General features: G+C 64.9%; 1 protein-coding gene across 4 annotated transcripts; it reads left to right on the top strand.

Annotated features, from left to right (window-relative positions):
- Positions 1-2,065: 2,065 nt before the first annotated feature.
- Positions 2,066-16,225, top strand: ATP1B2 (ATPase Na+/K+ transporting subunit beta 2). Of its 4 annotated transcripts, XM_087777857.1 has the most exons (9): positions 2,066-2,250; positions 4,683-4,811; positions 6,120-6,224; positions 8,839-9,044; positions 11,916-11,972; positions 13,457-13,480; positions 15,003-15,020; positions 15,653-15,751; positions 16,042-16,225. In XM_087777857.1, exons 1-9 carry the CDS (start codon positions 2,139-2,141, stop codon positions 16,204-16,206), a joined length of 915 nt encoding a protein of 304 aa, XP_087633983.1. In that variant the 5' UTR covers positions 2,066-2,138; the 3' UTR covers positions 16,207-16,225. The 4 variants fall into 4 exon arrangements, with proteins under 4 accessions (XP_087633983.1, XP_087633984.1, XP_087633986.1 ...); XM_087777858.1 differs by lacking the exon at positions 13,457-13,480 and having other exon boundaries at positions 2,068-2,250; XM_087777860.1 differs by lacking the exons at positions 13,457-13,480; positions 15,003-15,020 and having other exon boundaries at positions 2,070-2,250; positions 15,689-15,751.
- The last annotated feature ends 489 nt before the right edge of the window (positions 16,226-16,714 follow it).

A 16,714-nucleotide genomic window follows, 5' to 3' on the forward strand; every position in this document is an offset into this window, starting at 1 on the left:
CCAGGGGTCCGGGACCCCCCCCATTCACCCTAGGGGTCCAGGGACCCCCCCATTCACCCCCAGGGGTCCGGGACCCCCCCTCAACCCCCTCCCCATTGACCATGGGGGGACCCAAGGGTCCGGGACCCCCCCCCATTGACCCCAGGGGCCGGGGGCCCCCCCCCCCATTCACCCCAGGGGTCTCAGGGGTCCGGGACCCCCCCATTGACCCCAGGGGACCGGGGACCCCCCCACCATTGACCCCAGAGGACCGGGGACCCCCCCCCATTGACCCCCAGGGGTCCGGGACCCCCCTCAACCCCCTCCCCATTGACCATGGGGGGACCCAGGGGTCCGGGACCCCCCCCCCCATTCACCTCGGGGGTCCGGGACCCCTCCCCCATTCACCCCAGGGGACCGGGCCCCCCCCCCCTCCATTGACCCCAGGGGTCCGGGACCCCCCCCCCCCCCCATTCACCCCGGGGGTCCCGGGGAAGGGGGTGGGGGTGGCCCGGAGGAAGGCGGGGGTGGCCCGGGGCGAGGGTTTGGCTACCGGTGCCCGGCCTGGACGAGCCGTTACCGGGGAGCCCGCAGCGCTCGGCCGGGCACGCGTGGGGCCCCCGGAGGCTGGGGCCCCCCCTTAATGGGGGGGGGGGGGGGGCCGGACTCAGGAGGGACCCGGGCAACGGTATTTCCCAGTCTGACCAGTTTGGGACTGGGGAAACTGGGAGGGAAGGCGGGGTTGCCGGATTCCTCGGGGCCGATCGTGTGGGTCCCCTACGGGGGGGGGGGCTTCTCCCCACGCCCTTGACCCCGGGTGACCTTGCCCCCCAAGCCCCGCCCCCCTCTTTAGCCCCGCCCACCCCCTCATTAAGAACCAGGCGAGGAGCCCAGGTGGTCCAAGGGCACCCCAGTTCCCCTCCCCAGTGCTCCCAGTAGCCTCCCAGTGATTCCCCCAGAGCTCCCAGTAACCCCCCAGTGATTCCTCAGTACTCCCAGTAACCCCCCAGTGCTGCCAGTTACCCTTCAGGGCTCCCAGTTATCTCCCAGTAACCCCCCAGTGCTGCCAGTTACCCTTCAGGGCTCCCAGTCATCTCCCAGTAACCCCCCTCGGTGCTCCCAGTAACCCTCTAGGGCTCCCAGTTATCCCCCAGTAACCCCCTAGTGCTCCCAGTAACCCCCCAGGGCTCCCAGTAACCCTCCCATGCTCCCAGTTACCCTACACCGAGTTCCCAGTTATTCTCCAAGGCTCCCAGTAACCCGCCCAGTGCTCCCAGTACTCCTCCAAGGCTCCCAGTTATCCCCCAGTAACCCCCTAGTGCCCCCAGTAACCCTCCCCAGTGCCTTCTGTAACCCCCCAGGGCTCCCAGTAACCCCCCAGTATCACCCCAGTGCTCCTAGTTACCCCCCAAGGCTCCCAGTAACCCCCCCCAGTGCTCCCAGTACCCCTCCAAGGCTCCCAGTTATCCCGCAGTAACCCCCTAGTGCTCCCAGTAACCCTCCCCAGTGCCTCCCTAAGGCTCCCAGTAACACCCCAGTGCTCCCAGTTTACCCCACACCACGTTCCCAGTTATCCCCCGAGGCTCCCAGTAACCTCCCTCGAGGACTCCCAGTTATCCCCCAAGACTCCAACCCCCCCCCCCCAGTGCTCCCAGTTACCTCCCCTAATACTCCCAGTATCCCCCAGTGTCCTTCCAGCATCCCCCTCTGCGCGGGCCCTTTAAGAACCCCCCCAACCCCCCCAAATCTCTCAATGGGGGACGGTGGGAACAGCCGCTGGACGCCCCGCCCCCTCATTAGCATAGGGGCGGGGCGAGGGAGAATTAACGTTCTGTTCATTGGGGGGGTGGCGTGGCGCGGGGGGCGTGGCTTGAGGGGCTTTAGAACGCGTTATTAGCATAAGGGGGCGTGGCGAAGTGCCTTTAGGGGGCGTGGCTCGTCCCCCAGGGGGCGGAGCTCCGAGGGTTGATAAGGAAGCGCGGCGGCGGCAGCGGGGAGTCGCGGGTTCGAATCCCGGGTGCGGAGCGACACCGGGAGCGACACCGGGAGCGACACCGGGAGCGACACCGGGAGCAGCGGGGGTGGTTGGTGGTGGTGGTGGTGGTGGTGGTGGTTGTAGGGGGGGGGGGGGAGGGGGTGTCACGGCGGAACCCCCCCACATGGCTCGGGACAAGGAGAAGCGAACCTGCGGGCAGAGGTTGGCCGAGTGGCGGGCGTTCGTCTGGGACCCCCGGAGCCGCCAGTTCCTGGGCAGAACTGGTACCAGTTGGGGTAAGTTTGGGGGGGTGTCGTCGTCCGTGTCCCCCCCTCCCCCAATTTTGGGGGTGCAATGGGGGGAAGCAGCCTGGGGGTGCGGTGGGGAGGTTGCATAGGGACCCCCCCCCCCAATTGGGGGGTGCAGGGGGAGGTTGCAGAGCACCCCCCTATAGGGGTGCACTTGGGGGGGGGGTCCCCCATTTTGGGGGGTGTCAATCAGGGTCCCCCCCCCCATATGGATGTAATGGGGGGGGTGGGACCCCCTCATAGAGGTGCAAGGGGAAGGGGTGGCATAGGGACCCCCCATATGGGTGCCATGGAGTTGGGGGGGGTGCGTAGGGAAACACCCCCCCCCCCCCGGATGCAATGGGGGGGGGGGGCTTATATAGGGCCCCCCAATAGGGAGGGGATTCCATAGGCCCCCCCCCCCCCATAGGTGCAATTGGGGGGGGTTCCATAGGGACCCCCCCCTCCCGTTTGGGTGCGGGACCCCCCAATATGGGTGCAATACCCCCCCCCAAGGAGAATTTAATGAGGCCCCTCCCCCCCATATGGGTGCAACTTGGGGGGGGTGTGTGCATAGGGACCCCCCCATTGCGTTGCAATTGGGGACCCCCCCCCACTTTTAAAGCTGCTTTTTTTTGGGGGGGGGGGGTGTCCCATATGGGTGCAATGGGGTGGGGAAGTTTGGGGGTCCTGGGAGAGGGGGGGAGTCTGGGTGGGGGGGGAAGGGGGTGGGTTGTGCCCCCCCCCCCCATCTGTCGCGCTGTGGCTGCAAAAGTAGGTCACGGTCGGGGGGGGGGGGATGGGGGAGACGGGGACCCCCCCCCCCTGGGGGGGGAGGGGGTGACCAGATGGACCCCCCCCCCATCCCCAAAGACACCACCCCCCCCAATTTACAGACAGATGGGGGAGGACCCCCCCCCCCCGACATGGGGACCCCCCTTCTTAGCAGGGACAGATGGCTCGGGGGGGATTTGGGGGGGCTCGGGGGGGGGGGGATTTAGGTCTGGGGGGGATTTGGGGGGGCCCAGGGGGGATTTGGGGGGTCTGGGGGCGATTTAGGGGTCTGGGGGGATTTGGGGGGCCCAGGGGGGATTTGGGGGGTCTGGGGGGGGATTTAGGTCTGGGGGGGATTTGGGGGCTCGGGGGGGATTTAGGTCTGGGGGGATTTGGGGGCTCTGGGGGGCGATTTAGGGGTCTGGGGGGATTTGGGGGCTCGGGGGGCGATTTGGGGGTCTGGGGGGAATTGGGGGGCTCAGGGGGGATTTAGGGGTCTGGGGGGATTTGGGGGGGCCCAGGGGGGGATTTGGGGGCTCGGGGGGGATTTAGGTCTGGGGGGGGATTTGGGGGCTCTGGGGGGATTTGGGGGGTCTGGGGGGCGATTTAGGGGTCGGGGGGGATTTGGGGGCTCGGGGGGGCGATTTGGGGGTCTGGGGGGAATTGGGGGCGCTCAGGGGGGATTTAGGGGTCTGGGGGGATTTGGGGGGCCCAGGGGGGATTTGGGGGCTCGGGGGGGGATTTGGGGGGTCTGGGGGGCGATTTAGGGGTCTGGGGGGATTTGGGGGGCCCAGGGGGGATTTGGGGGCTCGGGGGGGATTTAGCTCTGGGGGGCGATTTGGGGGGTCTGGGGGGGATTTGGGGGGCTCGGGGGGATTTAGGGGTCTGGGGGGATTTGGGGGGGCCCAGAGAGGGATTTGGGGGCTGAGGGGGGATTTAGGTCTGGAGGGGGATTTGGGGGGCTCAGGGGGGATTTGGGGGGTTTGGGGGGATTTGGGGGGTGTTTTGGGGGGCTCGGGGGGATTTGGGGGGATATGGGGAGGTGGGGGGGACGTTTTAGGGGTGTTTGTTCTTTTGGGGGGGTATTTGATGTGATTGGGGCAATTTCAGGGGTATTTGGGGGCTCTGGGGCAGATTTGGGGGGGGTCGGGGCAGTTTTGGGGGTATTTAATGTCATCGGGGCACTTTTGGGGGGTCTTTAGGGCTCGCGGGGGGCTTTTGGGGGGGCATTGAGAGGGTTCAGGGCAGTTTGGGGGGTATCTGACCCCGGGGGGGGTATTTACCCCCGGGGGGGGCAATTAGGGGGGGTAATTAACCCCTTATTACCCCCCAGGGTCCAATCCTGCTCTTCTAAAGGGCTTTATTTTGGGGGGATATGGACAATTTTAGGGGTGTTTGACCCCGGGGGGGGCAGTTTGGGGGGTCTTTGACCCCGGGGGGTATTTACCCCCGGGGGGGGGCAATTAGGGGGGTAATTAACCCCTTATTACCCCCCAGGGTCCAATCCTGCTCTTCTAAAGGGCTTTATTTTGGGGGGATATGGACAATTTTAGGGGTGTTTGACCCCGGGGGGGGGCAGTTTGGGGGGGTCTTTGACCCCGGGGGGGGTATTTACCCCCGGGGGGGGCAATTAGGGGGGGTAATTAACCCCTTTTTACCCCCCCCAGGCCTGATCCTGCTCTTCTACCTGGTGTTTTACGGGTTCCTGGCCGGGCTCTTTGCTCTCACCATGTGGGTGCTGCTGCAGAGCGTCGACCCCCACGTCCCCAAGTACCAGGATCGGCTCGCCACCCCCGGTGCGCACGAGGGCTCGCACGAGGGCTCGCACGTGGGGGTCCCGCGAGGGGTCCCTCGCACGAGGGACCTGGGGTGGGGGTAAAATGGGCGGCCCCATCACCCCTGGAGTGCGCTGGGCCTTGCACGAGGGGTCCCGTGCACGAGGGGTCCCTTGCACGAGGGCTCGCACGAGGGTTTGCACGTGGGGGTCCCGCGAGGGGTCCCTCGCACGAGGGACCTGGGGGTGGGGGTGAAGGGGTGGGGGTAAAATGGGCGGCCCCATCACCCCTGGAGTGCGCTGGGCCTTGCACGAGGGGTCCCGTGCACGAGGGGTCCCTTGCACGAGGGCTCGCACGAGGGTTTGCACGTGGGGGTCCCGCGAGGGGTCCCTTGCACGAGGGGTGGGGGGTGGGGGTGAAGGGGTGGGGGTAAAATGGGCGGCCCCATCACCCCTGGAGTGCGCTGGGCCTTGCACGAGGGGTCCCGTGCACGAGGGGTCCCTTGCACGAGGGCTCGCACGAGGGTTTGCACGTGGGGGTCCCGCGAGGGGTCCCTCGCACGAGGGACCTGGGGGTGGGGGTGAAGGGGTGGGGGTAAAATGGGCGGCTCCATCACCCCTGGAGTGCGCTGGGCCTTGCACGAGGGGTCCCGTGCACGAGGAGTCCCTTGCACGAGGGCTCGCACGAGGGTTTGCACGTGGGGATCCCGCGAGGGGTCCCTCGCACGAGGGACCTGGGGGTGGGGGGTGGGGGTGAAGGGGTGGGGGTAAAATGGGCGGCCCCATCACCCCTGGAGTGCGCCGGGCCTTGCACGGGGGTTTGCACGAGGGGTCCCTTGCACGAGGGCTCGCACGAGGGTTTGCACGAGGGGTCCCTCGCACGAGGGTCTTTGCGCAGAGCCTTGCGCTGGGGGGCGTTGCACGAGGGAGAGCGTGTAAAGGGGCGGCCCCCAACGCCCCCTCGCACGAGGGCTTGCACGAGGGCCCGCTGTCGTGTCGCACGAGGCGCGCCAGCCCAGCGCGACGCCGGCGACGCGCGCGCTCCTCGTTGCCCGCCCGCCATCTTCCCGCGGGGCTTCTCGCGCGCCCGCCGCCCGCTCGTGCGACGGGCGCCCAAGCAGCGTGCGCCCCTCGTGCGAGCCCCCTCGTGCGAGGCCCCTCCCCCCCGCCGTGCGCCCCCCGGCCCTCGTGCGAGGCCCCTCCCCCCCGCCGTGCGCCCCTCGTGCGAGGCCCGGCCCTCGTGCGAGGCCCCTCCCCCCCGCCGTGCGCCCCTCGTGCGAGGCCCGGCCCTCGTGCGAGGCCCTCGTGCGAGGCGCGTCCTGGTGCGCAGGGATGATGATCCGCCCGCGCGCCGAGGGGCTGGACGTCACCTTCAACGTCACCCAGAGCCACACCTGGCGTCACTACGTCCGCGCCCTCCACCAGTTCCTCGAGCGTGAGTATACTGGGAGGGGTTACTGGGGCAAACTGGGAGGGACCTGGAAGGGGACTGGAGGGCACTGGGAGGGGACCAGAGGGTGCTGGGAGAGGCTGAGTGGGTGCTGGAATGGACTAGGAGGCACTGGGAGGGCTCTAGTCCATACTGGGAGGCACTGGGAGGGCCCTAGTCCATACTGGGAGTGCCCTAATCCATACTGGGACTGCCCTAATCCATGCTGGGAGGGCTCTAGTCCATACTGGGAGGCACTGGGAGGGCCCTAGTCCATACTGGGAGGCATTGGGCAGCACTGGTAGGGCCCTAGTACATACTGGGAGGCATTGGGCAGCACTGGGAGGGCTCTAGTCCATACTAGGAGGCACTGGGAGGGCCCTAGTCCATACTGGGAGACATTGGGCAGCACTGGGAGTGCCCTAATCCATACTGGGATGGCCCTAGTCCATACTGGGAGGCACTGGGATGGCCCTAGTCCATACTGGGAGGCACTGGGATAGCTCTAGTCCATACTGGGAGGGCCCTAGTCCATACTGGGAGGCATTGGGCAGCACTGGGAGTGCCCTAATCCATGCTGGGATGGCCCTAGTCCATACTGGGAGACATTGGGCAGCACTGGGAGTACCCTAATCCATACTGGGAGGGCCCTAGTCCATACTGGGAGGTACTGGGCGGGCCCTAGCCCATACTGGGAGGCACTGGGAGGGCCCTAGTCCATACTAGGAGGGCCCTAGTCCATACTGGGAGGCATTGGGCAGCACTGGGAGTGCCCTAATCCATACTGGGATGACCCTAGTCCATACTGGGTGGCACTGGGATGGCCTTAGTCCGGACTGGGAAGCACTGGGATGGCCCTAGTCCATACTGGGAGGCACTGGGAGGGCCCTAGTCCATACTGGGAGGGCCCTAGTCCATACTGGGAGGCATTGGGCAGCACTGGGAGTGCCCTAATCCATGCTGGGATGGCCCCAGTCCGTACTGAATGGCCCTGGAATGGCCCTAGTCCATACTGGGAGGCACTGGGAGGGCCCTACTCCATACTGGGAAGCACTGGGCAGCATTGGGAGTGCCCTGATCCATACTGGGATGGCCCTAGTCCATACTGAGTGTCACTGGGAGGGTACTAGCCCATACTGGGAAAGACAGGGAGGACCCTAGTCCATACTGGGAGGCACTGGGTGGGCCCTAGTCCATACTGGGAGGCACTGGGAGGGTCCTGGTCCATACTGGGAGGACCCAAATACACACTGGGAGGCACTGGGCAGCACTGGGAGGGCTCTAGTCCCTAGTGGGTGGCCCCTGGGTGGTACTGGGATGGTCCTAGTCTATACTGGGAGGCACTGGGAGGGCCCTAGTCCATACTGGGAGGGTCCTAATCCATACTGAGCTGCCCCGGGGTGGACTGGGAGACACTGGGCGGGCCCTAGTCCCTACTGGGAGGTCCCTGGGTGGCACTGGGAGGACCCTAGTCCACACTGGCAGCCACTGGGAAGGCCCTAGTGTATACTGGGAGGGTCCTAATCCATACTGGGCTGCCCCAGGGTGGACTGGGAGGCACTGGGCGGGCCCTAGTCCCTTCTGGGAGGTCCCTGGGTGGCACTGGGAGGCACTGGGTGGTCCCCGGTCCATACTAGGAGACCCTGGGTGGCACTGGGAGGACCCTAGTCCACACTGGCAGCCACTGGGAGGGCCCTAGTGTATACTGGGAGGGTCCTAATCCATACTGGGCTGCCCCAGGGTGGACTGGGAGACACTGGGCGGGCCCTAGTCCCTACTGGGAGGTCCCTGGGTGGCACTGGGAGGCACTGGGTGGGCCCCGGTCCATACTGGGAGACCCTGGGTGGCACTGGGAGGACCCTAGTCCACACTGGCAGCCACTGGGAGGGCCCTAGTGTATACTGGGAGGGTCCTAATCCATACTGGGCTGCCCCAGGGTGGACTGGGAGACACTGGGCGGGCCCTAGTCCCTACTGGGAGGTCCCTGGGTGGCACTGGGAGGCACTGGGTGGGCCCCGGTCCATACTGGGAGACCCTGGGTGGCACTGGGAGGACCCTAGTCCACACTGGCAGCCACTGGGAGGGCCCTAGTGTATACTGGGAGGGTCCTAATCCATACTGGGCTGCCCCAGGGTGGACTGGGAGACACTGGGCGGGCCCTAGTCCCTACTGGGAGGTCCCTGGGTGGCACTGGGAGGCACTGGGTGGGCCCCGGTCCATACTGGGAGACCCTGGGTGGCACTGGGAGGACCCTAGTCCACACTGGCAGCCACTGGGAGGGCCCTAGTGTATACTGGGAGGGTCCTAATCCATACTGGGCTGCCCCAGGGTGGACTGGGAGACACTGGGCGGGCCCTAGTCCCTACTGGGAGGTCCCTGGGTGGCACTGGGAGGCACTGGGTGGGCCCCGGTCCATACTGGGAGACCCTGGGTGGCACTGGGAGGACCCTAGTCCACACTGGCAGCCACTGGGAGGGCCCTAGTGTATACTGGGAGGGTCCTAATCCATACTGGGCTGCCGCGGCGTGGACTGGGAGGCACTGGGCGGGCCCCAGTCCCTACTGGGTGGGCACCGGGGGGCACTGGTGCCGGTACCGGTGCGAGCGGGTGCTGGGCGCAGCGTACAACGACAGCGTGCAGGCCGCCCGCAACGCCGCCTGCGTCCCCGGCCGCTACAACGAGCAGCCGGACGACAGCGTCCCCAACTACCCCAAACGCGCCTGTCGCTTCAACCGCTCCCTGCTGGGGCCCTGCGCCGGGCTGGCGCCCGCTGACGACTACGGCTACGGCGCCGGCCAGCCCTGCGTCCTCCTGAAGGTCAACCGGGTGAGCTGGGGGCACTGGGAGGCACTGGGAGCACTGGGAGAGGGACTATTGGAACACATTGCATTGTAATGTGACGTTGAATTGGACTGGGAGGCGCTGGGAGGCACTGGGAGAGGGGCTGTTGCAACGCATTGCATTGTAATGTTACGTTGAATGGTACTGGGAGGCACTGGGAGCACTGGGACAGAGCCTGGTGCAACGCCTTGTGGTGCTTGGCAATGCATTGAGTGGTACTGGGAGGCACTGGGAAGCACTGGGAAGCACTGGGGCCCTGCGCCGGGCTGGCACCCGCTGACGACTACGGCTATGGCGCCGGCCAGCCCTGCGTCCTCCTGAAGGTCAACCGGGTGAGCTGGGGGCACTGGGAGGCACTGGGAGCACTGGGAGAGGGACTATCGGAACACATTGCATTGTAATGTGACATTGAATTGGACTGGGAGGCGCTGGGAGGCACTGGGAGAGGGGCTATTGCAACGCATTGCATTGTAATGTTACGTTGAATGGTACTGGGAGGCACTGGGAGCACTGGGACAGAGCCTGATGCAACGCCTTGTGGTGCTTGGCAATGCATTGAATGGTACTGGGAGGCACTGGGAGCACTGGGACAGAGCCTGGTGCAACGCCTTGTGGTGCTTGGCAATGCATTGAGTGGTACTGGGAGGCGCTGGGAGGCACTGGGAAGCACTGGGGCCCTGCGCCGGGCTGGCGCCCGCTGACGACTACGGCTACGGCGCGGGCGAGCCCTGCGTCCTCCTGAAGGTCAACCGGGTGAGCTGGGGGCACTGGGAGGCACTGGGAGCACTGGGAGAGGGACTATTGGAACACATTGCATTGTAATGTGACGTTGAATTGGACTGGGAGGCGCTGGGAGGCACTGGGAGAGGGGCTGTTGCAACGCATTGCATTGTAATGTTACGTTGAATGGTACTGGGAGGCACTGGGAGCACTGGGACGGTGCCTGGTGCAGTGCATTGTGGTGCTTGGCAATGCATTGAATGGTACTGGGCCATACTGGGCTGTACTGGGAGGCACTGGTGTGCACTGGGACAGTGCCTGCTGCAATTCATTGCCATGGGCTGGTCTGCAGTGCATCATACTGGGAGGCACTGGGAGGCACTGGGAAGCACTGGGGCCCTGCGCCGGGCTGGCGCCCGCTGACGACTACGGCTACGGCGCGGGCGAGCCCTGCGTCCTCCTGAAGGTCAACCGGGTGAGCTGGGGGCACTGGGAGGCACTGGGAGCACTGGGAGAGGGACTATCGGAACACATTGCATTGTAATGTGACATTGAATTGGACTGGGAGGCGCTGGGAGGCCCCAGGAGAGGGGCTATTGCAGTGCCTGGCTTTGCACTGGGTATACTGGGCTGTACTGGGAGGCACTGGTGTGCACTGGGACGGTGCCTGCTGCAATGCATTGCCATGCACTGGTCTGCAGTGCATCATACTGGGAGGCGCTGGGAGGCACTGGGAAGCACTGGGGCCCTGCGCCGGGCTGGCGCCCGCTGACGACTACGGCTACGGCGCGGGCGAGCCCTGCGTCCTCCTGAAGGTCAACCGGGTGAGCTGGGGGCACTGGGAGGCACTGGGAGGACTGGGTGTTGCTTATTGCAGTGCCTGGCTTTGCACTGGATATACTGGGCTGTACTGGGAGGCACTGGTGTGCACTGGGACGGTGCCTGCTGCAGTGCATTGCCATGCCCTGGTCTGCAGTGCATCATACTGGGAGGCGCTGGGATTGCACTGGGACGGTGCCTGGGAGGCCCCATTGTGTTGCTTATGGCAGTGCCTTGAATGGTACTGGGCCATACTGGGCTGTACTGGGAGGCACTGGTGTGCACTGGGACGGTGCCTGCTGCAGTGCATTGCCATGCCCTGGTCTGCAGTGCATCATACTGGGAGGCGCTGGGATTGACTGGGGATACTGGGAGGCCCCAGGGTGTTGCTTATTGCAGTGCCTTGCTTTGCACTGGGTATACTGGGCTGTACTGGGAGGCACTGGTGTGCACTGGGACGGTGCCTGCTGCAATGCATTGCCATGCGCTGGTCTGCAGTGCATCATACTGGGAGGCACTGGGATTGACTGGGGATACTGGGAGGCCCCAGGGTGTTGCTTATTGCAGTGCCTTGCTTTGCACTGGGTATACTGGGCTGTACTGGGAGGCACTGGTGTGCACTGGGACGGTGCCTGCTGCAATGCATTGCCATGCGCTGGTCTGCAGTGCATCATACTGGGAGGCGCTGGGATTGACTGGGGATACTGGGAGGCCCCAGGGTGTTGCTTATTGCAGTGCCTTGCTTTGCACTGGGTATACTGGGCTGTACTGGGAGGCACTGGTGTGCACTGGGACGGTGCCTGCTGCAGTGCATTGCCATGCGCTGGTCTGCAGTGCATCATACTGGGAGGCGCTGGGATTGACTGGGGATACTGGGAGGCCCCAGGGTGTTGCTTATTGCAGTGCCTTGCTTTGCACTGGGTATACTGGGCTGTACTGGGAGGCACTGGTGTGCACTGGGACGGTGCCTGCTGCAGTGCATTGCCATGCACTGGTCTGCAGTGCATCATACTGGGAGGCGCTGGGATTGACTGGGGATACTGGGAGGCCCCAGGGTGTTGCTTATTGCAGTGCCTTGCTTTGCACTGGATATACTGGGCTGTACTGGGAGGCACTGGTGTGCACTGGGACGGTGCCTGCTGCAATGCATTGCCATGTGCTGGTCTGCAGTGCATCATACTGGGAGGCGCTGGGATTGACTGGGGATACTGGGAGGCCCCAGGGTGTTGCTTATTGCCTTGCCTGGCTTTGCACTGGGCCGGACTGGGCCATACTGGGATGTACTGGGAGGCGCCATTAACCCTTCGCCTCCCGCAGGTCATTAACTTCTTCCCGGGGAGGAACAAGAGCATCAACGTGGTCTGCGCCGCGAAGGTGACACCCGCGTCCCCCCAGTGTCCCCAGTGTCCCCAGTGCCACCCCTAATGTCCCCCTGTGTCACCCCCAGTGTCCCCTTGTGTCATCTCCAGTGTCCCCAGTGTCCCCCTGTCACCTCCAGTGCCACCTCCAGTGTCCCCCAGTGCCACCCCCAGTGTCCCCTGTCATCTCCAGTGTCCCCCCATGTGTCCCCCCCAGTGTCCCCCTGTGTCACCCCAGTGTCCCCAGTGTCCCCCAGTGTCACCCCCTGTGTCACCTCCAGTGTCCCCTTGTGTCATCTCCAGTGTCCCCAGTGTCCCCCTGTCACCTCCAGTGCCACCTCCAGTGTCCCCCAGTGTCCCCAGTGCCACCCCCAGTGTCCCCTGTCATCTCCAGTGTCCCCCCATGTGTCCCCCCCAGTGTCCCCCTGTGTCACCCCAGTGTCCCCAGTGTCCCCCAGTGTCACCCCCTGTGTCACCTCCAGTGTCCCCTTGTGTCATCTCCAGTGTCCCCAGTGTCCCCCTGTCACCTCCAGTGCCACCTCCAGTGTCCCCCAGTGTCCCCAGTGCCACCCCCAGTGTCCCCTGTCATCTCCAGTGTCCCCCCATGTGTCCCCCCCAGTGTCACCCCAGTGTCCCCAGTGTCCCCCAGTATCACCTCCATGTCCCCCAGTGTCACCCCCTGTGTCACCTCCAGTGTCCCCTTGTGTCATCTCCAGTGTCCCCAGTGTCCCCCTGTCACCTCCAGTGCCATCCCCAGTGTCCCCCAGTGTCCCCAGTGCCACCCCCACTGTCCCCTGTCATCTCCAGTGTCCCCCCATGTGTCCCCCCCAGTGTCCCCCTGTGTCACCCCAGTGTCCCCAGTGTCCCCCAGTGTCACCCCCTGTGTCACCTCCAGTGTCCCCTTGTGTCATCTCCAGTGTCCCCAGTGTCCCCGTCACCTCCAGTGCCACCTCCAGTGTCCCCCAGTGTCCCCAGTGCCACCCCCAGTGTCCCCTGTCATCTCCAGTGTCCCCCTGTGTCACCCCAGTGTCCTCAGTGTCCCCCAGTATCACCTCCATGTCCCCCAGTGTCACCCCCAGTGTCACCCCCAGTGTCCCCCAGTGTCACCCCCAGTATCACCTCCAGTGTCCCCCTGTGTCACCCCCAGTGTCCCCCAGTGTCACCCCCAGTGTCCCCCAGTGTCACCCCCATGTCCCCCAGTCACCCCCAGTGTCCCCCTGTGTCACCTCCAGTGTCCCCTGTGTCCCCTCATGTCCCCATCTGTGTCCCCAGTGTCTCCCAGTGTCACCCCCATGTCCCCCAGTCACCTCCAGTGTCCCCATCTGTGTCCCCAGTGTCCCCCCCAGTGTCCCCCCAGTGTCCCCCCGGTGTCCCCGTCAGTGGGGGGCACTGCCCTCCGTGTCCCCCATGTCCCCCTGGGGGTGTGTCCCCCCCCCCCTCACATCGGTGTCCCCAAATGTCCCCAACGTCCCCCCCCCACTTTCTCTTGTCTCTCCCCAGCGGCCCCGGACGAAGGGCAGCCCGGTAAGGGGGGAGGGGGGGCTGCACCCCAAAACCGGCTGGTGTCACCCCAAAACCGGCTGGTGTCACCCCAAAATCGCTTAGGTTCACCCCAAAATCGCTTAGGTTCACCCCAAAATCAGCTGGTTTTACCCCAAAATCGCTTAGATTCACCCCAAAATCGGCTGGTTTCACCCCAAAATCGCTTAGATTCACCCCAAAATCCTGCTGGGGGCCCCAAAATTGCTTAGATTCACCCCAAAACCTGCTCGTTTCACCCCAAAATCGCTTAGATTCACCCCAAAATCTGCTCATGTCACCCCAAAATCCCGCTGGGAGCCCCAAAATCGCTTAGGTTCACCCCAAAATCTGCTCATTTCACCCCAAAATCCCGCTGCTTTCACCCCAAAACCGCTTAGGTTCACCCCAAAATCTGCTCATTTCACCCCAAAAATCCCCCTGGGAGCCCCAAAATCGCTTAGGTTCACCCCAAAATCAGCTCATTTCACCCCAAAATCGCTTAGGTTCACCCTAAAATCAGCTGGTTTCACCCCAAAATTGCTTAGATTCACCCCAAAACCTGCGGCTTTCACCCCAAAATCCCCCTGGGGGCCCCAAAACCGCTTAGGTTCACCCCAAAATCGGCTGGTGTCACCCCAAAATCGCTTAGGTTCACCCCAAAACCTGCGGCTTTCACCCCAAAATCCCGCTGGGGCCCCCCCGCGTCCCCCGGCCGTGTCCCCAATGTCCCCAGTGTCCCCAATGTCCCCGTCCTGTGTCCCTGCTGTCCCCAGTGTCCCCAGGCCATGGCCCCAGTGTCCCCGTCCTGTGTCCCCGCTGTCCCCAGTGTCCCCAGGCCATGTCCCCAATGTCCCCGCTGTCCCCAATGTCCCCATCCTGTGTCCCCGCTGTCCCCAGGCTGTGTCCCCAATGTCCCCGCTGTCCCCAGTGTCCCCATCCTGTGTCCCCGCTGTCCCCAATGTCCCTGTCCCCAGTGTCCCTGCTGTCCCCAGTGTCCCCAGGCCATGTCCCCACTGTCCCCAGTGTCCCCAGGCCATGGCCCCAGTGTCCCCGTCCTGTATCCCTGCTGTCCCCAGTGTCCCCAGGCCGTGTCCCCAATGTCCCCGCTGTCCCCAGTGTCCCCATCCTGTGTCCCCGCTGTCCCCAATGTCCCTGTCCCCAGTGTCCCCGCTGTCCCCAGTGTCCCCAGGCCATGGCCCCAGTGTCCCCGTCCTGTGTCCCCGCTGTCCCCAGTGTCCCCAGGCCATGGCCCCAGTGTCCCCATCCTGTGTCCCCGCTGTCCCCAGGCCGTGTCCCCAATGTCCCCGCTGTCCCCAGTGTCCCCATCCTGTGTCCCCGCTGTCCCCAATGTCCCTGTCCCCAGTGTCCCCGCTGTCCCCAGTGTCCCCAGGCCATGTCCCCAGTGTCCTTGTCCTGTGTCCCCGCTCTCCCCAGGCCGTGTCCCCAATGTCCCCAGTGTCCCTGCCCCACGTCCCCACGTCCCCGTGCCGTTGACGTTCTCTCTCTTTCCGGCCGCGGGGTGCAGGGACAGACGGCCGCCAGCGTAAGGGGACTGGTGGGGGCACTGGGCCAAACTGGGGGCACTGGGAGGGGGACACTGGGGAGGATAGGGGGGAATATGGGGGTCCTGGGCGGGGGTGGGGGGCACCAAGGGGGTATTGGGGGGTATTTGGGGGTACCCGGGGGTATTTGGGGGTACCCGGGGGGTATTGGGGGGTATTTGGGGGTACCCGGGGGTATTTGGGGGTACCCGGGGGGTATTGGGGGGTCCCTGTGTTTGGGGGGTCCGGGGGGGGTATTGGGGGGGGTGTCCCTGGTGAGGGGTGTCTTGGGGTCCCCTGGGGGGGGGTGTTAGGGGGTGGGGGTATTTGGGGGGGCTGGGGGGGTATCTGGGGTTGGGGGGGTCCTGGGGTGGTATTTGGGGGGGTGGGGTATAGGGGGCAATATGGGGGGAGGAATATTTGGGGGGTATTTAAGGAGGGGTCCTTGGGGGGGTATATGGGGGGGCTGGGGGGTATTTGGGGGTCCCGGGGGGTACTGGGGGGGGGGTGGTTCTTAGGGGGGGGGAGGTATGGGGGGATGTAGGGAGTATTTGGGGGGGGGGTGGGGGGCAGTTGTCCCCCCCAGATACGGGGCAGGTGGGGACACCCATGTCCCCGTGTCCCCCCCCCCCCGCGGGAGGAGGACGCCGCCCTCCTGGGCCCCCTCCAGCTCTTCCCCCCCAACGGCTCCATCGACCTCATGTACTTCCCCTACTACGGCAAGAGGGTCCACGTGAGTCGGGGACCCCCCCCGGGTGGGGTGGGGTGGGGGGGTGGGGGTCCCAAACACCTGGATCCCCCCCCCAGGGGGGTTGGGGGGGGGGGTCCCTGGATCCCCTTTGGACGGGGGAGGGGTGGGGAACCCCCAAATGCCTGGGGGTGGGGGAACACCTGGGTCCCCCAGACCGCTGGGGTGGGAATTGGGGGTCCCTTGGGTGGGGTGCCCAGATGTTAGGGTCACCCCTGGACGGGGGGGGGGGTGGGGGTGGGCTACACCCGGACGCTTGGGTCCCTTCGCCGCAGGTGAACTACACGCAGCCGGTGGTGGCGGTGCTGTTCGCCAACGCCACGGCCAACGTCGAGCACCACGTCGAGTGCCGGCTCAACGCCGCCGGCCTCCGCGCCGACGACGAGCGCGACAAGTTCGCCGGCCGCGTCGCCTTCCGCCTCCGCATCAATCGCGAATGACCCCCCCACCCCCCACCCCCTCCACCCCCTCCCCCATAGCCCCCCCAATATCCCCACACCGCCTTCGCCCCTTGAGTCGGGTCTAATCCCTCCCCCTTCCACCCCTCCAGATGCTCCTAATATAAGAATAATAAATGTACATAGATATTTTTTATATTATATATATATTAAACGGTGCGGTAGGCCCCTGGCTTCTCCCCTCCCCCCCTTCACCCCCAAACACCCATGGTTTTGCCCCAAAATTTGCCCGTCCTTTGCTTAGGAGCGCCGATTCGGGGCTCACTGGTGGCAGCCAAGTGCGGTTTTGGTTTGTTTTGGGTTTTTTTTTTTTTTTTTAGGTGTCTTTTGGGGTTTTGTAGGTAGGTTGGGTGATGTAGGGGGAGGCCAAGATGGCTGCCTGTCAAGATGGCCGCTGTTGGTTGTGTGGATAAGGAGCAAGATGGCCGCCCCGCAACAGGGTGGCTGTTGTTGAGATCAAGATGGCTGCCATTGGTTGTATAGATAGCGA

The sequence above is a fragment of the Nipponia nippon genome, unplaced genomic scaffold, assembly GCF_047370975.1.
Source record: "Nipponia nippon isolate SJK-2023a ecotype South Korea unplaced genomic scaffold, ASM4737097v1 scaffold_41, whole genome shotgun sequence".
Taxonomy (NCBI): domain Eukaryota; kingdom Metazoa; phylum Chordata; class Aves; order Pelecaniformes; family Threskiornithidae; genus Nipponia; species Nipponia nippon.